General features: G+C 43.9%; 1 protein-coding gene across 4 annotated transcripts in view; it reads right to left on the bottom strand.

Moving 5' to 3' along the window:
- The window catches only part of LOC311082458 (integrin alpha-X-like), a 176126-nt gene extending 148403 nt beyond the window's left edge, over positions 1 to 27723 (bottom strand). For all 4 annotated transcript variants that reach the window (XM_084113304.1, XM_084113305.1, XM_084113303.1 and 1 more), the window contains exons 1-4: positions 27508 to 27723; positions 20177 to 20297; positions 19447 to 19541; positions 4749 to 4804 (exon numbers count right to left, since the gene is read on the bottom strand). In XM_084113304.1, coding sequence (XP_083969430.1) covers positions 4749 to 4804; positions 19447 to 19541; positions 20177 to 20297; positions 27508 to 27610 — 375 coding nt within the window. In that variant the 5' untranslated portion in view covers positions 27611 to 27723. The remainder of the gene's footprint in view (positions 1 to 4748; positions 4805 to 19446; positions 19542 to 20176; positions 20298 to 27507) is intronic.
- Positions 27724 to 27938: the final 215 nt, after the last annotated feature.

Raw genomic sequence — 27938 nt, forward strand, 5'->3', positions numbered from 1 at the left:
TCGATAATCGAGATTGAGCATTCATTTCGATCGATTTCGATTTAAAATCGAAATCGTGACACCCTTAATGATCATATTTGTTAACTTGCCTATCGGCTAACTCCCGCTGGTAACTCCCTGTTGCCAAAAATCCTAAAACTGACAGGACTTGGGATGGTACCGGGATGGCGCGGTTTCGTGTAGTTTGCCATTGTAACGTTGGCCCCAATTCAGCACACAGATCCAAAAGCATGGCTCTAGGGAATCTAAATCGGCTTATTAGCCAGTCATCATCGTGGGCTAGGAAATCTTCGCGATCTCTAAACTCTCTTTCCCTCCTAAGTCTGCCATTGGCATAGTCCTCCAGCAATGCCAGCGCATCCATCATGCCGTACATGGAGAGGTGTCACCGTAGTAGCCTATTTATGTTTACAGCGATCACATTCAATCCTTTACACCTTGTCATACCAATCAGACAATGAGTGGTAAACCCATACGCCCAACCCTTAGATCATTAGCAAATGAAAGTAAAATAAATTAAATTGATGCACTTTTATTTGATAATTTATTACAATTTATTTATATAAATTGGTAGTGTGGACATACATGTTTTTATGATTAGGATGCATAATGAGGATTGAAAGTGATTTGTATGTTTATGGTAATATGGATAGGTCTATATGCGCAACTTTTCAAGTTCAATGTGTTTAATTTCATTCATCTACCGTCAATCCCTCAGCTCACCATCGGATGTCGCCAAACTGCTCCGTCTCCAAAATGTTTGTACGCATGGGTCAGAGTTTGCGTGCAGGTACGCAAATTTTCCCATCAAGTTTGTTTTTATAAATCACAACTTATGCGTCAGAAGTGGCGTACGCCTCTTTCAGGGCCTGTTTTGTGCGTACGCAACGGTTATAAATGAGGCCCCTGGACGGTGAGTGACCTTGCACATTAAGATAAAATCGGATTTTCTCCAGTCATTGTTAAAAAAACAAGCTAACAAAACTTGCACACTAACGTTAGTGAAGCGGCCAGAGGGATCGTTCTGCCTCCACCTAAGCTCTGCCCACAAAAAAACGTCACCATGTTTACCAACTGTAAAAGGGTCTAGAAGAATTGCTGACAACTCTGTCTGATCAGAAAACTACATTTCACAACCAAACACACGCGAGAAGTGATAAGGATATAATGCAAGATCACGTGAGACCGGAATTGTTATTATTGAAACATCAAATAGACATGGGTGCTCTTGCCAAAGTTCGACTAAACTTTCCTCCATTTCTTGGGTCCAAATTGACAGAGAAGGAGCCTTTTTCAGAACTGAAGCCATGCTTGCTGATATTCTGGTCTATAACTCCTCCCTGAACTTCCCGCTGCCCTGTATCTTGCTCTCTCATTGGCTATAGGTCATTGCCAATGTAATTTTCAGTCAGAAAACATTTCACAAAGCAGGATTTTGAATTGCAGACAGGTACAGATATTTAGCATGCCAAATATCTCACAGGTGTCTGCGACACATCGTTGATTCTCTCAGATCGCATCTTTGATAATGCACACTGCGTGATTGTCACTTGTGTGAACGAGCACCGATTTGCCTCAGATTTCGGGCATTTGTCTGCGATTAGGCCAAATCTGTCGGTGAGTGAAAATCGGAGCAAAAATTGTGCAGTGTGAACTCGGCATTGGAGGACTCTGGATTTTATCTCTAGAAAGGTCAAGACCACAACTGTGAGGATATCTCTAAATTGCCAGTGCATTGTCTGATTTATTTGTTAACATAATTAATGTGAGTTGATGTAAAATGTACTGCTTAAAATGAAACCAATAACTTATTTCTAATATGATTTCTTTTGTTACTGTGGTGCCAGGTTCTAAATCAATGCAGGATTGTCTCAAAAAAGTCAAATGCCCAAAATTAATAGAAAATGCCCACAATAATTAAAGGAGCTGTATGTAAGAAATGTATTTCAATTAATCATAAAATGGCCCTGATATGTCACTAGACATTAAGAAATCATGTTAATTTCAAATACTTATATCACTGACAACAGTAGTCCGGCCAGGATATTGTCATTTAAAAGTGATAGTTGCAGCCCTCAACTGATGTTGATGTTGTCATGTTGTGTTTTGGCCTGATGCCCCACCCTCCACCTATCTACCAATCACAAAGTCAGTTGTGTTTCAGCATCCGGGTAGCCAGCTCTGCTCTAGTTACCACAGCTGCAGCTAAAAACGTGTCAGCCTACGTTCCTGCTGGATCCTGCAGCTTATCTGCCAACCTCGAGTCAGGGGGGAGGGGGATCGGATACACTGCTCTACAGTAATTTGAAAGTGATTGCAGTACCAGTTTTGGCCACAATCTTACATACAGTTCCTTTAAGATATGATTGCAAAATCGTACTTGTATGAAATCTTGTTTTTGATATAACATATGATGTAATTAAGCAATATTAAAAGAGAAAGAAAGCTGTTAATATTAAGTAACTTAATATTAACTGTGAGATCCTTCACGCGCCTTTCATGCACCTGATGGCAGCCCACATTTCTAACTGCTAGATCTGCTTGAGGGAATACTGCATAGTCAGATCTAGTCCGCCAAGACCAAGCATATGCCCCATTTTTTATACTCAAAACTAAAGGGCCAGACACACATAGCTAGTATACACACAGTTCCTATGGATCTATGGTTTGCTTCTATAATAACCAATAATAATTCACAGTCCCTGTGGCAAGCAGGGGCTCACTTTGTTCCAACAGCTCTCCATCAGCCCCGCTTTGTTTGCCACAGTCCCATTGTCCTGGACTGCAATATCTCTGACCTCAACCATGTCAAAAGGCCCCGCACAGAAGAAAACATCTGGGAAATAAAACCAAGGGGATTTCTGCTGAATCTTGTAATTCTGAACCCTTGTAATAACCTTATAATAACGTGTGCATGCATATGTGCCTGTGAGTTTGTGTGTAAGTCACAACATGCTTTTTCACATAAGATTCTTATTTCCTTTTTACAGAAGAGAGGAACAGAAAGAGGTCAAATATCTAATGGCTGTGTAAGACAAAAGCCAGTTCCCAAAGAACAGTTTACAGATACACACCCTAATGTAACACCACACATAAACACCATTACATGGTCTCTAGTCATAATGGAACCACACTATGGGAACGTCCTTGCTGTCAACATATGACACAAAAGACAGCTGTTTGGTTAAACAGAACAGAGTCCTGCACGGGTTCGGGTATTTTGCTCATACGGGTGAAAAATATCCAACTGTGTCGGATACAGGTGCGGGTCGGGTCAGACACGGGCTAAACACGGGTCTAAACACAGGTTTAAAACAATCACGTGCAAACGTAAAAATATATGCATATTTTTAGGAACACATCTACAAAAATATGCCTGTATTTCAAGTTGATAAAATAATTTAAAATCCACATCAGTTTATTTGTGCCCACGCCCTCCCAGGAGTCTCTATACCTACTTTCACTTTTAAAAATACATCATAACCGCGCGCGCGCAATCTGCTTGCAGTCGTCGAGATGGATGCTGAGGAGCTGAAGAAAAGAATAGCTAGTGGAGATGGTAAAGTTGTCGACAATACGTCATCAAAAATCAAGTCCAGTGTGTGGGAGAAATCTGGAGTTATCTGAAGAAAACAATATTGTGAAAGGCTTTGCTGCATGCATTTTCGTGTTGGATAGCCGCAAATGTGGAACTTTATCGCTGAGGAAGCACGCAGATAACTGTGGTAACAAACCAAGCAGTTCTATCGAACAGTATTTTTCAAATTTAACACTTAAGTATGTGTGGTGTGCAGGGCGTGTTTGAACCCAAAATTGTCAGATGTAGGCTAGACGAAATTGAGTGGCAGATATTGTTGTAGCGCGTCTGTTCGATTGGTAAAATGTTATAAGGCTACTCAGTTTTGTGGTAACGTTAGCCATGTTCTTCATGTACCGGCCTTTTGACAGCTTCGGTTGAAGTTGTCCTTGTGTTAATGGTCGTGTAATAACTTATGTATGACCTGGCAATAAACATTTTTGTAAGTGTGTCTATAATGTGATAGTCTAAACTGATTTTATTTTGGTCGGTTCTATTTTAAGCGGGTCGGTTCGGGTGCGGATTTTAATAAGTGCTGCTGTCGAAAAACGGGTCGGATGCGGCTTTAAGCACTGCGGGTACGGGCGGATGTGGATTTACAAAATCGGACCCGTGCAGGACTCTGAAACAGAACCTCAAGGAGTCAGTGTTTCACTCACTTCAAGGGGTCCTGCGGCAGCCGAACAACTGCCATTTAGATGAATGGGAATGCTAACGGATAGCTCTCTTCAGGTAATTAAGATTTGCTTCCAGGAACTAGCAGACTTATGGCCTTTACTTACACATGTCTGTGAAATCCACAAGGCCACAGGGTCCACAAGGCCATGTCCCATTTGTCATTTTATAATTCAGGATAAATTCGCTTTTTACAGACAGGTATGAACTTCACAATGGACTACTACACAACTATGCACCATTATGTCACCAAAATGTGAGGTGAGGGTGCAATGTTTGTGTGTAAGGGATTATGTACATTCAGCCGGTCTTTATCACAAAATAATCCCTGACACCGACATTTAGTGATCTACCAAAAAGGTTATGTAATCTAGAGTTGTGTAATAATATATTGACAGTAATAATAATAATATGTATATTAAAAGTGTCAATAATTATTTTTATAACCTGTAGTTTATAATCTTTATTATCATAAAAAAGAAATAATACTACTTACAATAGCTTGATCTTCATCACAGGCAAGGGACAAGCCAAACGCGATGCTTGGATCAACTGAAAGGGAAAAATAATACCAAGATCATAATGAACAGGAAAATCTGACATTAAGTTTTTTACATTTATTAATTTAGCATATAATTAAGTTGCATTTGACTGCTGTTAAAGACACAACCACTCTGAACACTGTTAATGCTACACTTCAGCAGTTCATGTCAATTCCAATAGCAAAAACTGCTGAAATGTAAACTTACTTCAAATGTATTTGTATAGCATCTCTTACAATACAATTACAATCGCATAACGTTTCAAAATAGCTTTACAAGAAGTAGTGCTGATGTTAAGTGTCATGTGTCAGGACTTTTCTGTTTCAACAGTCTTCTGCAGTGTTGAAACGTTCACACAAAAGTTGCCAATTTACTTCCTTTTTTGAGTGAGGAAACAATCCATTTGTCATAGTTCTGAATGTAAAAGCTGTTGATCAGTTTAACACTTTCATTGTGTGATCATTGTGGCTGTATTACCAAAAGCAAAACCCATTAAAATAAATGTGAGAACTTTTATATTTTCCATCTCACAAAAGTGGATGTGAAAGAACTAAGCTGAGATCAAACCAAAACCCAGCAGAGCAGTTGTACATTATTCTGATGGTACATTTATTTAACCTGATGGTAACCTAATTTCTAACTGCCTAAAAGGATGACTTCATCGGCTGGGCCCATGAGTTTGAGTTTCAAATTAGTTACCAAGTATAAGTTTCCAAGGTGCACTTGAAGGTAGCATTAGACAACCCTCAATGGTTAGCAAAAAAGCATAGTCCTCTTTTTAGAGGAGAGGCTTTAGTACTCCGAATAAACAGCTTATCACTATTTGCTATCTTCAGTGTTTTCCATTAAACATTCATCTTGGGTTGATCTATATTTGTAGTTTACTCTGAAATAAATGGTTCTTTTCATAAGAGAAGTCACAAATAATTTTGTGACAGGTAGGATTCATTGTATGGCACTTGTCATTCATTTTTATGGTATCCACAAACAGTGATTAATTGTGTTGTACATCTCTGACAGCAAATCAATGAGAACATCTCGCCCCTGAAATGGGTCAGATAAGGGAGACAATCAAAATGTGTAGGGTACAGTTGAAACATTAAATAATGTTTGTGCATCACACCTGACCCATATTTTTTGCTCCACACATGCATACCAGTGTCCTCTATATCTGAAGATATAGAAAAAAAGTCTAGTTTTAGAGGTGAGAATTTTACTTTAACTCTCTTTAACATGATCTGTAGTCTGTCCTCATAAAAATTAGTCTGTCCTCATAAGTCCTCATATTTCATAACATGACTTCTTTCAGTGTTATTGTGCAATTTATAAAAGTATGTGGGGTGGACAGCAGGGTACAGTTGAAAGGCACTGAATCAACTGTACCTTCTGTAGAATCCTATTGTCTCAGATGCTGTTAAGGCCTAGACATTTGGGATGAACAACTATAACACCATAATTAGTAATTGAATAAGAGTAAACTGATTTATGTATGTGAAGTATGTGAATTGCTGACTGAGTAAATGTTATTTGTTTTGTTTTTGCATTTGTACAATAAGTTGGATTTTAATGTTTTAATTGCTTTGTTATTTAAAACTGTTGTTCAGTGTTTTAAAGATTATTCCAAATTTGAACTCTTAATCTTAAGTGTTCAGTGATTTACTGGTGAACTGTGGGATTTTTAACTCTTAGATGACCAGCTATTGAATAACAATTTATTAGTTGTATACCGAAACTTGAATATCAAAAGAATAACAAAACTTGGAGTTCCATAACAGCCAGGAAACACAGGGGGCGGGACTGGGAGGGAGGAAAATAATCCAGGGAAATAGTTTGAGTGACCAGGGAGGTGCCGGCTTCAGGAACCCATAAGGGCCAGATACTGTAACAGTGAGGGCGGGATGGGGATAATGTCTGTGGCCCTTCTGGCGACATGGGCTCGCTCCACTGGTGTTTCTTGAAAATGGTCTTCATGTCAGAAGCAGTCTCAGGGACAAACTCTTGATTTAGGAAGGACATTGGGATGAACTCAGGGGCCATGACTGCATTAGCAGGGAGGGTGAATCTTTGGGGAACAGGCTCAGATACAGACATTAGACTTGACATGGGAGTGCCCTCCTGGGTTGCAGAAACAAACACTAGACTTGACTCGGAAGCACCCTCCTAGGCTGCACTGACGGGCTCAGGGACTGACTCGGGAGCACCCTCCTGGGCTGCACTGACGGCTCAGGGACTGACTCGGAAGCCCTCCTGGCTGCATTGACGGGCTCGGGGACTGACTCAGGAGCGCCCTCCTGGACCAATGGGCTATGGGCCTCTAACAGAAGGACATTTGACTTGCCAACATGGGCCCTCCTTCACTTTCGCTTCTGAGGGCATGGCAATTTGTGCTTGACTGGCTCCGGACTGGCAGGAGCAGACTCGACTGGCTCTGGACTGGCAGCAGCAGACTCGACTGGCTCTGGACTGGCAGAAGCAGACACGACTGGCTCTGGACTGGCAGGAGCAGACTTAACTGGCATTCTTGTCCACGACAGAAGAAATGAGCTGCTCTGGAGCTTGAGCAGGCTCATGGAATGTAGTAGACTCTGGACTGTGCTCAGGGGTGGCCTGCTTGGCAATGACAGCAGGCTCCTCTGGGACAAACTCTATGGCCGTAACAGTGAGCACGGGCTGCTAGGGGACGGGCTCCGTGGCCATAATGGGCTCAACGAGAGCCTCTGGAATGGTCTCCGTGGGCAAAACAATGACACTGCGCTGCTCTGGAAGAGACTCTTATGGGGTGACTGGAACGGTCCCTGCAGACTCTGGGGTGACTGGAACGGTCTTTGCAGACTCCGGGGTGACTGGAACGTTCTCCGGAACAACTGGAGCTGACTCGTGGAGACAGACTGACGCAGCAGTCCGAGCTGCCCTGTTGGATTCAAAAGAGCAAGATCTTGACTCGACGAAGGAAGAAGGGTGAGGTGGTCACTACAGGCAGGCTCTGGTGGTGTCAGGATCCTCCAATCTTTGCAATGATGCAGGTAATTGGTAAAATTCCAAAAGTCCAGGATTTTTAACTGCTCCATTTCCCACTGAGGTAGGGGATCATCCAGGCAGTGGTTGAAAGCTTCCTTAAGGACTGTGTCATGGTACTCCAAGCCCCTAGCCATAGTCCAGAAGAACTGGGCGAAGGATCATACCTCCCAGCCCTGCTGACACAGCGAAGCCAACCCCTTCTGGAGTGCCAGTCTCTCCTGAGCTGTCGCAGGAGGAACAATACGGATGCTCATTCTGCTGGGTCCGGTTCTGGCTGGTTCGTTCTGTCAAGAATTCTGAACGAGAGAAAGCCTAAACACAGAAATGAGTGAAGAAAATGTATTGACAGGACAGTAGACAAGGCACAAGAAGGTAATGGAGTAGTGACAGGCCAAACAGTAGGGTGGGACACACAATAGGAGTATTGGCTGGTTGTGGTAGAGAATGCAAAGATGTGACGGCCAATGATGGAGAAAAGGCAGTGGCTCAGGGAACCAGAGGCATGACAGTTGGTTATGAGACACCAGACAAGTTGCTAGGCCAGGAGAGTCAGCAACCAGGGTGGAACAGGATTCAGGGCAGGGCAGGGACCAACATGAGACTACACAGAAGACAGGATTCAAGACAATAGATAACAAACAGAAACAAGAGCAAAAATAAAAACTGGCAAAACTATGACTAGGGAAAATAAAAACTAACTGTATAACTGGAATTTTAAAAGGAAACAAAATAAAGAAATATAAAAAAACAACAACACACACATACACAACAACAACAACAACAACAACATCAACAACAACAACTTGAGAAAACGAAACTGCAAACTTGCAGGAAACTAGAGAGAGTGTCACGATTTTGGGTTTGTTCTTGTCATGTTTCTGTGTCTTGTCATGCTTCATGTCTGTCATGTGATTCTCTGTTTGTCATGTGATCCTGCCATGTGTCTTGTCATTGGTTAATTGTCTGATCATTGTTCACAGGTGTCCCTTGTCTTGTCTTTAGTCTGTGTATTTAAGCCCTCATGTTTGTTGTGTCTTTGTCTAGTATTAATTCCTGTAACCACTGTTGTGCGAGTTTTTGTTCATAGCATTTTGTCATAGCGTTTCATGCCATGCCATGCTTTTGGATTTTTTTGTCAATAAAGCTGCACTTGAAGGCTTGCCTTCAGTGGATCCTTCTTACAGAATACTAGACCATCAACCATGAACCCAGCAGCTTCACCCCCTCGTTTATGCCAGGGGAATCGTCCTCTGGAGGACTATGTGGAGGAATTTTGTGAACTATGCTACCAAGTAGAATTTAACGATGTGGCTCTAAAGGACTTTTTCCGTTTTGGCCTGAATGAACTGGTGCGGTCCAGATTGCCAGGGGGAAAAATTCATTTTTCCCTGGCCCAGTATATTGACTATGCACTATTGTTAAGTGGCTCATCGTTCACGGTGGATTTTTACGGATAAGGAACCCCGCAACCCAACATTACCGTCTAAGCCTGAGTCACTTCACGTCATGTCTGCCATACCTGAGTCACTTCACGTCATGCCTGCCAAGCCTGAATCACTTCAAGTCATGCCTGCTAAGTTTGAGACTCTTCACGTCATGCCTGCCAAGTCTGAGTCTCTTCACGTCATGCCTGTCAAGCCTGAGTCTCTTCACGTCATGCCTGTCAAGCCTGAGTCTCTTCACGTCATGCCTGTCAAGCCTGAGTCTCTTCACGTCCTGCCTGTCAAGCCTGAGTCTCTTCACGTCATGCCTGTCAAGCCTGAGTCTCTTCACATCATGCCTGTCAAGCCTGAGTCTCTTCACGTCATGCCTGTCAAGCCTGAGTCTCTTCACGTCATGCCTGCCCAGTCAGAGGCTGTTCACGCCATGTCTGCGGTACCTGTGTCTTCGGACAAAATGGCCGCCGCCACACCTGAACCTGAGCCCTCAGTGACCACAACACTAACCATTATGGCCACAGCCATGTGGTGTGTGTGGGCGGCGCACACATTTGAACTTCTTCACGTCAGGCCTGCCGAGCCTGAGCCTCTTCACGTCAGGCCTGCCGAGCCTGAGCTTCTTCACGTCACGTCTGCGGGGCCAGAGACTGTTCACGTCACGTCTGCCGAGCCAGAGACTGTTCCCATCATGTCTGCCAAGCCAGAGACTGTTCACGTCACGTCTGCCGATCCAGAGACTGTTCACGTCACGTCTGCCGAGCCAGAGACTGTTCACGTCACGTCTGCCAAGCCAGAGACTGTTCACATCACGTCTGCCGAGCCAGAGACCGTTCACGTCACGTCTGCCGAGCTAGAGACCGTTCACGTCACGTCTGCCGAGCCAGAGACTGTTCACGTCACGTCTGCCAAGCCAGAGACTGTTCACATCACGTCTGCCGAGCTAGAGACCGTTCACGTCACGTCTGCTGAGCCAGAGACTGTTCACGTCACGTCTGCCGAGGCAGAGACTATTCACGTCATGTCTGTTCCTGAGCCGGTATCTATTCCAGGCCATTACCCCATAGCTGCCCCCAAGAAATGGCCACGCCGCCATGGTCCCCTGAACTGTCTGGTCCACCCTGGCCACCTGAACTGTCTGGACCAGTGTGTACATTATTTCCTCATGTTAATAGACCCTCATTTTAAATCTGGATCGATTGCTCCTGTCTGCCTCGTTGCTTCTGCTGCTGTTTGCGTTGGTGTGCTTCTGAAAGCTTCGTATATCTTTCTGTTTTGAATCATTATTTACTATCATTCCTTGTTGTTTATACTGCTAAATATAACTTACACAACATCACACATTAACCTGACATAGCCAGCTTCAATCTAAATCGTTTTTGCTAGCACAACAGGCTAGTAATTCGCTAGACTTTTAGCGTGCCATCCGTGCACTCTTTATTTATTTATTTTTCTCGCTCGCGCCTTTTACGAGTCCATCAAACAACTTAGGTGAGTAGGATCAGTCAAAAAACACGGTAAGTCATGTCATCTTCTCCTCTTATTGTTACTTGCACCTCATGCAACATGTTTAGCATTTCCTTCTCTGTTAGCACAGGATTTACACGTGATAAATGCAGGGAGATAGTAAAGCTGACGGGGAAGATTTCAGAACAAGAGACACGCATCCAAACTTTAATCGAGGATAGTAAGAATGCAAGGGCTTTATATACTGCTTTGGATGCGACTAGCTTAGTGAACTCTGTACATTGTTTGGTTCTGGCTGAAGTAGAGCCCATGCAGCAGGGCAATTGGGTGACGGTGAGACGCTATAGTCGCGGGACAAAACACCGTTCTTCCGTTCTGATAACAACATTAAACAGGTTCTCCCCACTCAGTGAAACACCCACTGAGAATCCTGTTGATTGTGCCCTAGTTATTGGCGATTGTATTACACAGAATGTGAAAATAGAGACACCAGCCACCATAGTCACATGTTTGCCGGGAGCCAGAGCGCCTGACATCAAAGCAAATTTAAAAGTGCTGGCAAAAGCTAATCGTAAATTCTCTAAGATTATTATTCACGTCGGCACAAATGATGTTCGACACTGCCAGTCGGAGATCACCAAAATTAATATTAAAGAGGTGTGTGAACTTGCAAGTACGATGTCAGGCACTGTAATTTGCTCTGGCCCCCTTCCTGTTCACAGGAGTGATGAGATAGACAGTAGATTGTGTTCACTCAATGGCTGGCTGTCGAAGTGGTGTCCGCAAAATAATATAGAATTCATAGACAATTGGTCAAGTCAAGTCAAGTCATCTTCATTTATATAGCGCTTTTAACAATGTAGATTGTTTCAAAGCAGCTTTACAGAGATAAGCGTATAATTTAAGGTAACAGAGATTGTTTTGGCTTTATAGCGGTTCTTTAATAAAGTTATTTTCCAGCTAAAGTTAGTTTTGATTGATTCGCTTACGTCGCAACGATCATTTGTTATTAAATTAGGGGCCGCTAATTTAATAAGACGACACCATTCTCTTTACACAGACTTTAAACGTGAACCTGTGATAAACACTGATGGCGTTCACATGCGCATTAAGAATTGGTTCTATAGTTATGTGCATTTGAATATATGTGCGCAGGTTTGTAATTCCCTACAAACCAAGCTTAAACAAAGTACTGGTCTTTCCTTATAAATTTTGATACAGAATTTTATTTTATTTTGTCACTTCGGGGTAGGTACGCAAAACGAATTTTCCCGACAACGCTTTATCTGTACAGTGGTAAAGGGATCCTCCATAGGGAGAGACTAGTTGGCACTTCAGCACTGCGTTGTCATCGGGTCCAGGCGAAGGTCCTTCATCAGATCTGGATACAGCCTGGATCCGGCAGGCTGCAGGAAAACCTCGGGATAAACAAAGACACTAAAATTAGAGTAGATGCCATTCTTCTTATGATGTAACGAGTACATCAGGATTTATGGGAAGTGTTCCCGGTTCCGGCTGACCTAATCTATGCAGCCTAACATTGAATTATAGAAGTCTATAATGTGTTATGTGAATGCTAGGTCAAAGAGATGTGTCTTTAATCTAGCTTAGAACTGACAGAGTGTGTCTGCTTCCCGGACAATGTTAGGAAGACTGTTCCAAAGTTTTGGTGCTAAATAGGAGAAGGATCTACCGCCAGCAGTCGATTTTGATATTCTAGGTATAATTAACTGCCCGGAAATTTGAGATCGCAATAGACGTGAAGGACTATAATGCGTTAAGAGCTCGCTCAAGTACTGCGGAGCTAAACCATTTAGTGCTTTGTAAGTAATCAGCAATATTTTTACATTTATATAAAAAGCCAGTGCAGTGTTGACAGAACCGGGCTAATATGGTCATACTTCCTGGTTCTGATAAGAACTTGAGCTGCTGCGTTTTGAACTAGCTGTAGTTTGTTTATTAAGCATGCAGGGCAACCACCCAGCCTTGAGGTCATGAACGCATGAATTAATTGTTCCGCATTTGTCAATGAGAGCATATGGCGTAATTTAGATATATTTTTAAGATGGAAAAATGCGGTTTTACAGATACTAGACACGTGACTTTCAAATGAAAGATTGGTATCAAAGAGCACACCTAGGTTCCCAACCGACGACGAAGACTTAACAGAGCAGCCATCAAGTGTTAGACAGTATTCTAGGTTATTACGTGTGGGAGTTTTTTTGTCCAATAATTAGAATCTCTGTTTTTTCAGAATTTAGAAGTAGGAAATTACTAGTCATCCAATTTTTTATATCAGCTATGCATTCCGTTAATTTTGTGAATTGGTAATTTTCGTTAGGTTTTGAAGAAATATACAGCTGAGTATCGTCAGCATAACAGTGGAAGCTAATTCCATGTTTCCTAATTATACCTCCTAATGGTAGCATGTACAGAGTGAACAGCAGGGGTCCTAGTACTGAGCCTTGTGGTACGCCATACTGAACTTGTGATTGATAAGACATCTCTTCATTTACTGCTACAAACTGATAACGGTCAGATAAGTATGATTTAAACCATGCTAGTGCAATTCCACTAATGCCAACATAATGTTCGAGTCTATTTAAAAGAATGTTGTGGTCAATAGTATCAAATGCAGCACTAAGATCGAGTAACACTAAAGGTCCTTTCACACTGGACGCGATTTTGACGCACGAATAATTTGCGCAATGATTTTATTTTTTGATCAGCTGTTTGTGTAATGAGTGCTTCCACACCGAACGCGAATGTGCTTTTTTTTAACTTTTGCGGCGACAGAAAAGGCTTCAGCCAATCACATACTACAAGGACAACGATTTGAAAGACAATGTGTGGCGTAGCATTGCCAACCAACTCGGTTATCACGACTGTGAGTATGTTGTGTGATAGTTTTAGTCGTTGTATAGTCCTGTGCTGTGTAGGCTAGCAGGCTAAACTACATTTGGGATAGAAAGCTAACACTATTATCGTCAAAGATCAGTGTTTACTTTGAACATGTAACAAAATGTAGTGAGACTATTTAGGGCTGCTTTTAGTATACCATACATTCTTTGTGTGATATCTACAGTTTTTAGTCGAATGATTTTAACTTGTTAATTCGTGTGTTACATGTAATGTGTATTGACATTACAAAACGCACTGTGTTTAGTTGAAGACGCAAAAAAAAACTGTGGAAAAATCTCAGGGACACCTATTTGAGAAAAAGGAGAGAGGAAAAGGAAACTAAAAGTGGACATTAGAATACTCCCCTTCAGACTCTCTGTTCTTTCAGATTGGGTGCACCCAAAATCTTCTTTTCTGTCTTTTAAAGAAAATGAAAAGCTCGTCTTCACTGGATGATGATGAAGTGTCCATGTTTTCTCAGCTGTTGGTGCAAAAGTTTTGTAATGTTGAAGCTCTGAACGTCACAGACGTCGCAAATTCGCGTCGCGGCTGATGTGAATGGTTTTGACGCGAACTATTCGCACGCGAACTATTCGCTTTTCCGTTTCGCTTTTTCATTACGCGTCCGGTGTGAAAGGGCCTTAATAGAGAGATACAACCACGATCGGATGATAAGAGCAAATCATTTGTGACTCTAATGAGAGCTGTCTCAGTACTATGGTACGGTCTAAATCCGGACTGAAAATCCTCGCAGATATCATTTCTTTCAAGAAAGGAACACAGTTGTGAGGATACTGTTTTTTCTAATTTCTTTGACAGAAAAGGCAGATTCGAGATCGGCCTGTAATTGACTAATTCTGTAGGATCAAGTTGTGGTTTTTTAACAAGCGGTTTAATCATAGCCAGCTTAAAGGTTTTTGGTACATATCCTAGAGACAAAGATGAATTAATGATAGTAAGAAGAGGATCTATGACCTCTGGGAGCATCTCTTTCAGTAGCTTAGTCGGTATAGGGTCTAACATACATCCCAGTGGGCATTTAATGTCAATTTAACATCAATATGACATCAACATTGATGTCAAAATTACGTCACGAAATAGGTCAAAAATGAAAGTCATATTGACGTCAATGTGTCGATGTCAATTTGATGTCAAGATTTTGACCTCTGCTGATGTCATTTTGATGTCATGCTTTGTTGGTATTTGATGTCAATTCAACATTTATTTGATGTCAAGATGTCATGATGTTGATCCCAGCAGGCACAGGATATAGACTACAACGTCGGTCAGACGTTGGATTTTGGTTGAAAATGAAAGTCGTGTTGATGTCTAAATCCAATGTTTGTTTGACGTCAGGCTCCAACGTTGGGCAGTCGTTGAATTTTGGTTGGAATAAACATAAATATTCAATACCTAGAATATCAAAATCTACTGCTGGCGGTAGATCCTTCTCCTATTTAGCACCAAAACTTTGGAACAGTCTTCCTAACATTGTCCGGGAAGCAGACACACTCTGTCAGTTCAAAGCCAGATTAAAGACACATCTCTTTGACCTAGCATTCACATAATACATTATAAACTTCTATAATTCAATGTTAGGCTGAATAGATCAGGTCAGCCGGACCCGGGAACACTTCCCATAAATCCTGATGTACTCGTTACATCATAAGAAGAATGGCATCTACGCTAATTTTAGTGTTTTTGTTTATCCCGAGGTTTTCTTTAGCTGGAAAATAACTTTATTCAAGAACTGCTATAAAGCCAAAACAATCTCTGTTACTTTAAACTATCCTTGTATCTCTGTAAAGCCGATTTGGAACAATCTTCATTGTTAAAAGCGCTATATAAATGAAGATGACTTGACTTGACTTGACCACCCTGGCCACCTGAACTGTCAGGTCCGCCCTGGCCGCCTGCACAGCCTGCTCCGCCCTGGCCTCCTGCACAGCCTGCTCCGCCCACGCCATGCCACGGCCCAGGTCCGCCCAATGCCATGCCTAGACCCAGGTCCGCCCACGCCATGCCACGGCCCAGGTCCGCCCACGCCATGTCACGACCCAGGCCCGTCCACGCCATGCCACGACCCATGTCCTGTCCTCCTGCACGGGCCTGGCCCACCATCCCTCCCCCTAGACCTCCTCCGCTCCACCACCCTCCTGGTATTATGTTGTGTTTTGGTTTTAGAGGGGGGGGTTCTGTCACGATTTTGGGTTTGTTCTTGTCATGTTTCTGTGTCTTGTCATGCTTCATGTCTGTCATGTGATTCCCTGTTTGTCATGTGATCCTGCCATGTGTCTTGTCATTGGGTAATTGTCTGATCATTGTTCACAGGTGCCCCTTGTCTTGTCTTTAGTCTGTGTATTTAAGCCCTCATGTTTGTTATGTGTCTTTGTCTAGTACAGGGATGGGCAACTTCGGTCCTGGAGGGCCACTGTCCTACAGAGTTTAGCTCCAACCCTGAAAAATCACCTGCCTGTAATTTTCTAGTAATCCTGAGGACCTTGATTAGCTTGTTCAGGTGTTTGATTAGGGTTGAAGCTAAACTCTGTAGGACAGTGGCCCTCCAGGACCGAAGTTGCCCATCCCTGGTCTAGTATTAATTCCTGTAACCACTGTTGTGCAATTTTTGTTCATAGCTTTTTGTCTTGTTTCATTCCACGCCATGCTTTTGTTTCATGGTTTTGGATTATTTTGTCAATAAAGCTGCACTTGGGTTCTCAAGGCTTGCCTTCAGTGGATCCTTCTTACAGAGAGAGAAATAAGAACTAAAAATCTAGAGGGAAACAAAATAAGGTTTGGGAGACCTGGAGCAAAAGACTGGAGTGAAAACACAGGAACAAGGGGAACTTGAATATCAAAAGAATAATCAAACAAGAAAAAAATAAATTTAGCACTTACTGACAAGATCTGCAAGCAACGTATACACACAATGAACGCACACAAGGCATAAAACAATCCAGCAAAGACATGAGGGTGCTCCTTTCCCTCATGTCTTTACTGGTTCGTTTAGGAGCAGAGCACAAGAGGAACAGGTGAACACAATTAGGCCAATGACGACCAGACAAGGACTAAACAAGGGGGTGTGGTAATGGGAAATAAGGAGGCGGGATGAGGGAAGCACATGGCCAATACAAACAAAGACTCAAGCACAAGACAAACAAGGAAACATTAAACAAACACCAAACAGGAGCCTGACAGAAGTTTTTTTTTGTTTGGTGAGATAACAAAATATTAAAACTCAAATCAATATTTTGTGTTGTGTCAATATTTGTGTTGTGTTGTTTTGTTTTGTGTCAATATTTTGTATTTTGTGAGTTATTTAATTATGTCACCCGGTATCACGGACTTGCTCACTCGTTTCATGCAAATGCAGCTGCTGTCATTTGTGACAATTGTTTTGTAGACTGTAATGGATAATAAGATAACAAACAGATACAATTTTAAAACAGTTTAATCTCAAATCAAAATCTCTTATATCCACATAATTATTTATGTAAGGAAATGCCGTGTAATAAGGGGTATGACTGTAACGTATTCCTATTTCCGACTAGTTTGAACTTGCCGCTTGCTAGAAACTGCTTTCTCCCTGGAAGTTTTGCGTTTAAAGAACTAATAAAATATTTCGACTCAGATCAATATTTCATGTCTAATTATTTACTTATGTGGCATGTAGCCGTGTTATAAGCGGGATATTTTACATTCAGCCGGTTGTTATCGCAGAATAAACCCCTTCAGGATGATATAACACCAGATCACCTGTCAGGGTTTATTTTGCGATGACAACCAGCTGGATGTACATCCCTTACTTAAAGTGTGAGAATTTAACTGTGCAAGTCAATGAAAGCGCACAGCACTGATAAACCATTAGCACAACCACTGCACATCACATGAACACAAGCTACTGACTCACAGCTTAAAGCTTTTCCTGCTATACAAATGCTAGAAATTTCAGAGATAACCAACCAAGTATATTGAGTCCTATTAAATATTCAAAACACATCAAAATGACTGTGATGCATGTGGAAACTCCTTTCATGTGTACCTGGTGATATCATGTTTTTTCTCTGATCAAATAGCTATCCAATGTAAAAAGACAGAAAGAGAGGGCATTCTTTCACATTCCAGATGAAACTGGACAAAATGCGTCTGGTTGTTGAAGCCACAAATGTACATTTTACATGATTACCTAAAATGGTAAAAACTAAACATGCAAGAGCATGTTATAATGGCTCCCGGTAGCCAGATATGACAGTGCTACTGCAATACGCATCGCCGTAGATAAGTAGCTGAGCATCTCTTCAGCAAGCCAATGTGCAAACTGCAGCAAATGAAACTGAAAGTTCAGCGTCACATCCTAAAGATCAGTACACATGATGTTTTTGAATACTCAGATTTGCACCGCGAGGAGGCAAGGAACAAAGAGCGAGAAAGCTTTGAGGAGTCATGAGTGAGGATACACAGGTGTATCCTTCCCTCACATCCTAAGGGGGTGGAGCTAACACACGAGGAAAGGAAACGAGAATGCATAAATAAGAAATGAGACGTACCCACAGTTGTCTTCATTAAAAGTAGTGACACTAAGTTATCTTACTAGTGCTGATGCCGTTCTCTCTCCAATTGCGGTCTTTCAATCTTGAAATTGGCTGTTTATAAATAAAACGAAGCTCATATCTTGCTTTCTTTTATGTGAATTTCATGGGAGTTGTGGCACAGTGATGAAAGGTTGCCGACCCTTGGTTTAGAGCAGTGGTTCTCAAACTGGGGTACGTGAGGTGACAGAGGGAGTACGTGAACAAAATGCAGAGTTTTGCAGTTAATTTAATTGTACCCCACCTTAAAATCAAATTAAAACTGAGCTTGCATTTCTAGCAGGTAAAATGCCATAAATACATGGCATCGAATCAAATTATCTTTCACGGTCAAAACTGACTGCATCCACACAAGCAGCAAACATATGATAGATTGTGTGCAGAGTCTGCTTCTGCCTTAAATCGTGCTACATTACTGCCGTTCTCGACAATGCACCTTTGTAAAAGTGGGGATTTAGCACTTACTAGCGTGAAGAACAAATAGAAACAAATAGAATAGAAACAAATAGAAACTGATTTAAGATTCATATTAATATTCATATTTTTTTGCTCTATTTTGCAACTAAAGTAGTAAATAAATAAATAAATAGTTCAAACGAAAGCCACAGCAGAACTGCATAACACAGTGGTGTTAGTGAACGAATCTGTGGCTTTGAATGAATCGTGAGGGTCAATGACGCCATATTAATACAGTCACTTGATGACTCACTATAAAGACAGTGACTTACCACCACCTACCGGCTGTTTTAATTTAATATTTAAAAGTGTCACTTAGTTTTACCATCATTGCATATTTCTCTATTGAACATTTTTTTTATTTATAGCATTATTTATTTTATAAAGGTATTTATAAAGGTAAAAAAAATGCACTGGAAAAATCGATTTAAGGGGGCAAATTTGTTCCTTAATGAAAAAGGTGTAACTGCAGTTTAAGGGGAAGAGAGGGGTATGCAGAAGGATGTTAAATGCCCCAGGGGGTACTCCACTCAAAAAAGTTTGAGAACCACTGGTTTAGAGTATAAAAATGAATGTTTCAACTGTACCTGACATGGGTACAATTAGTAGACAAAAGAAATATCACATGAAAAAAACTAGTTTTTGTATGGTAACGCAAAAAGTGTTCCAACTGTACATGGTCTACTGTTTGATGTGCCTCCGCTTCAAAGCACACTACAGTACTAGCATGATATGAGTCCAGTGTTTTTATGTACTATAATAGTGTCAATGTTGTGCAGTCTCACCTGTCACCGGGAGCAGCATGCATTTATTACCACTGTAAGAACACCTGTAAAGACCACCAGTCCCATTATGAAGGTGAGGGTCCGTCACCAACACACTAAAAGAGAACAAGAGAATTATGCAAAGGGAGGATGTGCAGTGGTGAAACAGGATTTTCATGCAACATTAGCTGTGTCTCATTTGGAAGGCTGCACCCTCAGGAGGTCGCATTTGCAGGTCACATACGTCAGGATTTCTCATTTTAGAAAAGTAACCATTATAAAACTGACTGTTATACCTCATGGAGCATAAATTACAGTAATATCTCTCTGGCTTTGGAATGGATTGGTTAAAATGAGGCAGCTTCAATGACGTATGTGGACAACAAAGGTCACAGCCTTTGAAATAAGACAGCTATTATTGCACAGTGGTGTTAACTTTTGAACATGATGATTCACACTGCATGTTCTGAGATGTACTGTCCAGGGGAGAAGGCTGGGGAGATTTTTTTTAGACATTTCCTCACAGAGGATTACTTAAGCACAACCTCATCATTTTCCAGTCAACAGATGTTTTATCATCAGGGTCAATTGAGCCAGAAATGAAAGGTCACATTGTAAAATGACAAAGCAAAATAATCTCTGAATCTGTATGCATCACCTCTCAAATAATGAAAAGTCCACATGTGCAGCCATTACCATTAGTAGTTTATTCTACCTTTTGCAGAAATTCATAAAACACAGGCTTTCCTACCTGTCACCTTGAGTTGGTCCAAAATGACAAACCCTATGACCGAAATGAGAGCCACCCTCAGGCGCAGTGAAAACTCTGGCATTCAGTGTCTCTAAACTGAACCCCAACGAATGACATGCCACTGGGGGATACAGAAAAAAAAAAAAAAAAAAAAACAGATTACAAATCACTGATAGAGTGCCACAAAGTACAAAAAAAGTACTGTGGTGGTATAGTGATGGTATCAGATCATAATATCATGGTACTTTTACATATTCGGTGAATGGAGCGAGTTGTCCCACAGTCCTATAACAGCCTGTTTGATGGCAAGTTTCATTGTGAAAGCTTATGGCATACAGTGTGACAACATGCCCCATTGAATATGATTTGGGAATGAATTTAGACATCACATAAGACATGCATGGCTAACCACTTTGTCACAGGTAGGTCTGCAAAGGATGACGAAGAAAAAGGTTTCACGTAAACTGTAGCTTTTAGCTTTTAATTCAACAACATAAAAGGCAGAAACAAAGCAACAGTGTTTACTTAAACACATCCAACAGCAGACAATGAGTGGAGAGAACATCTCGGTTACGTATGTAACCCTCGTTCCCTGAGTAGGGAACGGAGACGTTACGTCGGATGACGACGAATGGGGTTTCGCTTAGAAAGCCTATCACCTTCGAGTATATAAAACGAGCCAATGGCAATGAAATGCCATGGGTCTGCGGAATTTGCATAGCGTAACTCCGCCCTACCCTGGGGGATATATAAGGAAGTGCGCTAGCAACATGCAGATATGTCTTCGCTGAGGAGCCGAGACTGAACTCAGGCGTTCCAGCGGTACAGCGGAAGTGGCAGGGAGATGTAACGTCTCCGTTCCCTACTCAGGGAACGAGGGTTACATACGTAACCGAGACGTTCCCTTTCGTAGTCACTCCGAGTTACGTCAGATGACGACGAATGGGGTTCCCAGTGTAATCACGCCACCTCTCGACTGTCTTCCAGTGCCCTGCGTAAGTCTGAGCTCCCTGTCGTGAGACTGGCATGGACGAAGGACTCCTACTTAACACAGGAATACCAAGGTACACTGGGAAGCATATCTCAGTGGAAATATGCAATCATGCCCAACCCGAAGGGGGGGACTTAGAATACACATATGACCCCGAAGGGCTACATATGGAGAATCACTGGGGTGTCCAGCCGCAGGTGGAATATTTCAACCCCAGGGGTGGCAAGGTGGCTTGCCGAGGGAAAGACACATGCTCAGAGAGGCTTACAGTGGAAATACACATGTGGGGGTCGCCCAGAGGGGGAACCATGCACATGGAGGCACCTAGCCAAGCGCGAAAGCTGCCGGTGCCATAACTCTGGCATTGACGTCGACAGTGCTGGAGGAGACTCAGGGCTTATTAGGCTCACCTGAGGAGAATATCGCACGTATCCCGTCCATGGAGAGGAATGGCGAGCAAGCGAAGACACCTGAGCAGAATCTAGTACCGGCTAGTTGAAGCGAGTGAGCCCACCGTCACACCAAGGGGGCATGGTCGGCCTTGCTGCTGGTAAGCCAAAGCGATGGCGTCCACTATCCAGTGAGACAACCTTTGCTTGGAGAGAGCCTTTCCCTTCAGCTTCCCACCATGACAGACAAAGAGCTGGTCTGAGGTCCTGAAACACAGCGTTCTGTCAACGTAAGCACGGAGGGCGCGTACTGGACAGAGCAGTGCCAAGGCTGGGTCTGCCTCCTCCAAGGGCAGCGCTTGCAGGTTCACCACCTGGTCTCGAAAGGGTGTGGTGGGAACCTTGGGCACATATCCAGGCCGGGGTCTCAGGATCACGTGAGAGTTAGCCGGTCCGAATTCCAGGCACGCTTCGTCAAACGAAAATGCCTGCAGGTCCCCTACCCTCTTGATGGAGGCCAATGCAACCAGGAGCGCTGTCTTCATTGACAGGAACTTAAGCTCCACTGATTGCAGAGGCTCAAAGGGAGCACTCTGCAGGGCAGTTAAAACCACTGAGAGGTCCCAAGAGGGTACAAGGGGAGGACGAGGAGGATTCCTCGCTCCCCTCAGGAACCTGACGATCAGGTCCTGCTTTCCCAAGGACTTACCATCAACTGCGTCGTGATGTGCGGCAATGGCGGCAACATACACTTTCAGGGTGGAGGGAGACAGCCTTCGCTCCAACCCTTCTTGCAGGAAGGAAAGCACGACACTGATGGGGCATTTCGTGGGTTCTAGATGTTTAGAAGAACACCAGTTGACGAAGAGGTTCCACTTCAACGCATAGGCATGTCTCGTGGACGATGCTCTAGCGGAAGTGATGGTAGCCACCACCGCTGGTGGTAGGGTACTCAAACCTACCTCGTCCCGTCCAGGAGCCACACGTGGAGGTTCCAAAGATCGGGACGAGGGTGCCATAAGGTGCCCCGTCCCTGAGAAAGCAGGTCCTTCCTCAGAGGAATTGGCCAGGGAGGTGCTGTCGCGAGGAGTACTAGTTCTGGGAACCAGGTGCGGTTGTGCCAATACGGGGCAACCAATATTACCTGCTCCTCGTCCTCCCTGATCTTGCGCAAAGTCTGCGCAAGAAGGCTCACTGGGGGAAACGCATACTTGCGGAGGCCCCGCGGCCAGCTGTGTGCCAGTGCATCCGTGCCGAGCGTGCCCTCGGTCAGGGAATAAAACAGGTCGCAGTGGGACGAGTCGTGGGAGGCAAACAGATCTACCTGTGCGTCCCCGAACTGATCCCAAATCAGCTGGACCGACTGGGGATGGAGTCTCCATTCTCCAGCGAGAGGCCGAACCCGAGACAGCTCGTTGGCCGCCTGGTTCAGGTCTCCCGGGATATAAATGGCTCGAAGTGACCTCAGATGCTTCTGACTCCATATGAGGAGGTGGCGGGCGAGTTGCGACATACGACGGGAGCGTAGACCACCTTGACGGTTGATGTACGCTACTGTGGCGGTATTGTCTGATCGGACTAGTACGTGTTGACCCTTGAGCAACGCATGGAAGCGGTGCAGGGCGAGACGTACAGCCAGCAACTCGAGGCAATTGACATGCCAAAGGCGCTGGGGTCCTGTCCAGGAGCCCGCAGCAGCATGTCCATTGCACATGGCGCCCCAACCCGTGGTGGAGGCATCTGTCGATACAACAACATGCCTGGAAACTCGTTCTAAGGGAACTCCGGCCCCTAGAAAATTGAGGTTCGACCACGGGGAGAAGGTCTGACGGCAGGCTGGAGTCACTGGGACTCGGAGCGTGCCGTGTTGCCATGCCCACCTCGGGACTCGATCGCGAAGCCAAAGCTGAAGCGGTCTCATATGAAGCAATCCGAGCGGCGTTACTGCGGCTGCGGATGCCATATGCCCCAGGAGCCTCTGAAAAAGTTTCAGTGGAACCGCACTCTTGCCCTCGAATTGACGAAGGCAAGTCAGCAGTGACTGCGCGCGCTCGCTCGTAAGCTGCGCGCACATGGCGACCGAGTCGATCTCCATACCGAGAAAAGAGATTCTCTGCACGGGGCAGAGTTTGCTCTACTCCCAGTTGACCCGAAGGCCCAGACGAGCTAGGTGCCGGAGCACAAGGTCCCTGTGTCCGCAAACCAGGTCTCGAGAGTGAGCTAGGATCAGCCAGTCGTCGAGATAGTTCAGGATGCGAACCCCGTGTTCTCGTAGGGGAACAAGGGCTGCCTCGACGACCTTCGTGAAGACGCGAGGAGACAGGGCTAGCCCGAAAGGGAGAACCGCGTACTGGTATGCCTGCCCCTCGAAAGCAAACCGAAGAAACGGTCTGTGTCGAGGAAGGATGGAGACATGGAAGTAGGCGTCCTTCAGGTCGATCGCTGCAAACCAATCCTGTGGCCGTACGCATTCGAAAAGGCGTTTGGCCGTGAGCATCTTGAACGGCAGCCTGTAAAGGGAGCGGTTCAAGACGCGCAGGTCCAGGATAGGTCGTAATCCACCGGATTTCATCGGTACAATGAAGTAAGGGCTGTAGAAGCCAGACTTCATTTCGGCTGGAGGGACAGTCTCGATCCCACCCTTCGCCAGTAGGGTGGCGACCTCCGCTCTCATGACAGGGGCATTGCCACCGACCATAGTGAAGCGAACTCCCCAGAAGCGGGGAGGAGACCGCGCAAACTGAATCGCGTAGCCGAGCCTTATGGTCCTCGCAACCCAGCGGGACAGACCGGGAAGCTCTAACCAAGCTCCCGGGAACTGTACCAGCGGGTCATGCGGACCACAGACGTACCCTCGGTGGTGCAGTGAGGCGGAATGACCGGCCCAGGCGAGGGTGGCATAGCGGCCCGGTGCGGGGGCACGGTCATTAGCCGCGTCCTGCCAGAGGAGGCCAGGGGAAGGGGCGTGCTCTGGCAGGGGTCTGGCGACAGAGGGGGACGAGAGTGGCGAGGCTCGTGAGCGGCACGCACTGTCATCCGAGAACTGAAGTGAGTTCTTTCTTTAACCACATTAGGGTGCTGCCCGTCGTGGGACGAGCAGCGGGAGTGGGATAACCAAGGATTCTCCCCCGGCCCTCCACCGGGGGAAGGAGCGGCCCTGCTACCGTCTCCTGAAAAGAACTCAAAGCCATCTCTGAGCAGCCCGTCTCAGGAGCGCCGCTTGGCCTGGCGTTTAGTGGGGCGCGGGGCGGGAGAGGGCTGTGGCGCCTTCCTGCGGCTTCCTCCACGACGCGACCCGGAAGCAGCTGCCTTCCAGGACCTCATGACCTCCTCATGCACATCCGGGAAGAAAGGCATTGGGGTTGAGCGCCGACGGGGGTCAGCGGCCGCACCCAAAAACCAATCGTCCAACCGAATCGTCACTTCCCAAGGACTCCTGCCCACCTTGTGATGCAGCGATCGACATCAAATCTTCCTCTGGAGCGCCGAATGAGACCTGCGGCAAGTCAGTGGACTGTACTGCAGGCTCATTCGGAACACTCACGGGTTGCACAGTGCTAGAGGGGGGTGCGGAGCGTGGAATAGTCGGCGCTTTGTTCCACACCGTAACCCTTAGGTCACCCTGGCCGCCAGCCGAAGTACCAGCTCTCGTGGAGCTCGTAGATTGGGGTGCGGGTGAGGGGACTCTACCACGAAGGTCATTGAGTCTCGACCGCAACCGTGCGATGGGCATGTTCCCGCAATGGGAACATGACTCATCCACAAACGCTGCCTTAGCGTGCTCAACACCCAGACACACAAGACAGCGATTGTGCCCATCAGAGTCAGAAATGAAAAGACCGCAACCAGAAGTGCACGGGTGAGGCATCTTTAAAAAGACGTGCCGCGTGCAATGCTCTTTTGTGAAAGGAGATTTCTCCGCAAGTGTCGAAGCGACCAGGGAGATGAACACACAAACTCTGGCAAATCACTGCACAGATAAGCAGGGAATGTGCACTCGCTGGAACTCGCTGTCACACCAACACTTGGAGAGAGGCTCGTCTCGAAGAGAATGAAGAGATGAACTCAGTATTGGCTGTGGAGTGAAGAATCAACTTGGCTCCGAAGCGAAAACATATCTGCATGTTGCTAGCGCACTTCCTTATATACCCCCAGGATAGGGCGGAGTTACGCTATGCAAATTCCGCAGACCCATGGCATTTCATTGCCATTGGCTCGTTTTATATACTCGAAGGTGATAGGCTTTCTAAGCGAAACCCCATTCATCGTCATCCGACGTAACTCGGAGTGACTACGAAAGGGAACTGAAGGTCTTAAATACACAGGAAAATTATCTCAATACAAAACAGTAGTGCTCTAATTAGTAAATGAGTAACTATGACAACTAATGATGGCGGGAACATGGGAACAAAGACAAGCAAACAAAACATCCATCATGAAAATAAAAGTGAAACAAATGTAAAACGTGACACACCTACATAGGAGATGGAGGAGCTCCTTTTTTACCTTTTATATGCAGATTTATGTTCATATACTTTCGTCGAAAGTCTAACGAGTTTGGAATGATGAGGATGAGTAAATGATGACAGAACTTTTAATTTTGGGTGAACTAACCCTTTAATCAAGTGATAAGTTAATTTGAAGATCTTTCAGAGTTGTAGAACACATGATATTTTAAGAGATTAATCTCTATTACAATGGATATTAGGTTTAATCAAATTAATTATTAATATTATTAATATTGTAGCAAGTCTGAAGAGTGTTTTATGTTCTATTCAGTTATGTTCTAAATATGTTCTTTTCCTGTGTTATGTGTTCTGTTTGTGTGAGGCTTTAAGGGGGTGGGGTGTTCTTCTGAAGAACAAGCCAGCGCAGTTATGTGTGGCTGGTAACTGGGGGGAAAGTTGCAGTCTGCAGAAATTTGTTCGCTGTGAGGCTGGAGCATCGGCCACACAGGTGCTCATAATAATAAAGAAGTCTTAAAAACCGTTAAGTGAGTCTATTGTTTTCTCCGTTCGCTGCAATATGATTTTGTCTTCACTTTCGACCATAAACTGTCATTCAGTTTTTCATTCGTTTTAGTGAAAAATAGCAAATGTGAAATTAGTGAATAGGCTACACAGTTGATGCTTTGATGCTATATGCACGTGATATATGCATACAATCATATGTTTATCAAAACCAGCAATCAAAAGCAGTTTGTTTACACACAAACACACCAACAAACACCCACATACAGATTCACCAACCAAGAAAAATTGCAACCAAGAAAAATAATCAAACTAGTTTTTTTTAGACTTCCTATCATCTTACCTTTTTTCTACATTTTATTGCTTTGCTCATCATTGTTACAGTATGTGTTCTTTTCAAAATCTTCAATGCTAATTCACGTACTGTTTAAACTCTCGTCCATAAGTACTGTATGGTTAAAATATATAAATATATACATATAAGACATATAAATGGTATAAAAAAATGTCCATGGAAAGGAAAAAATGGGTTTGCACAAGTCTTGTTTTTTAGACTCATTGGTGAAGAGCAAATATCAAGTGGATTTTTATTTTCCTCAGTTGAAACAAATTCAGGTCTGAATGGGTTCACTACAATAAAAAAATAAAAAAATAAAATCGCTGTATAAGTTTTGTAAAGTGTCCGGATAAGACCATACATCCTGTGGCCCAAAAAAAAGTAGGCTATTTGGACACTTTTTGACTTAATTCTATATGAATGTCATTTCATTAGAAATGAAATATCAAAGCAAGTGGTAATTGCAAACAAATGTTATTTTCTAAGAAAATAAAACTTTGAAAACCAACTTACTTTTAAGGTCATGTTAGCGGATGGATTCATACATTTTATATTACATTCGTACATTTTTAAGTGTTGGTTAAGTGTGCAAATACAGTGGGCCACTGTATTTAAAAATATAATAGACAAATTAGATTACTTACACAGGAGACATCCGAAAAATAAATAAATTAAAATCACTTGATATAGGTGAAAAATCCAGTACATGGTCGGTTTGGGCTGCAAGGATGGTTTAAATTGATACATATTTATCAGAGATTGTTGAGGATAAAAAAAACTTTTGAGTAAAAGCAAATCCGTTCAATGTACACAAGTTCCGCAATAAGAGTGAAGTGAAACGAAGCTGTGATGCTGTATTTTATGTGAGGTATCATGTGGGGGTTGTAGCATGAGAAAGTTCCGTGAAGGGCGATGAAACCGCCCACCATGCACTAGCAGGCAGTGTGACGAAGCAATAGCTAAACAATGAGTTACGTGGGATACATTGTCAAAAGCCCCTGCATGATCCGGTTTCATCAATCTTCACGGAACTTTCTCACGATACAACCCCCACATGATACCTCACATCAAATAC

Source organism: Abramis brama (genome assembly GCF_963993115.1).
Source record: "Abramis brama genome assembly, chromosome: 5".
NCBI lineage: Eukaryota > Metazoa > Chordata > Actinopteri > Cypriniformes > Leuciscidae > Abramis > Abramis brama.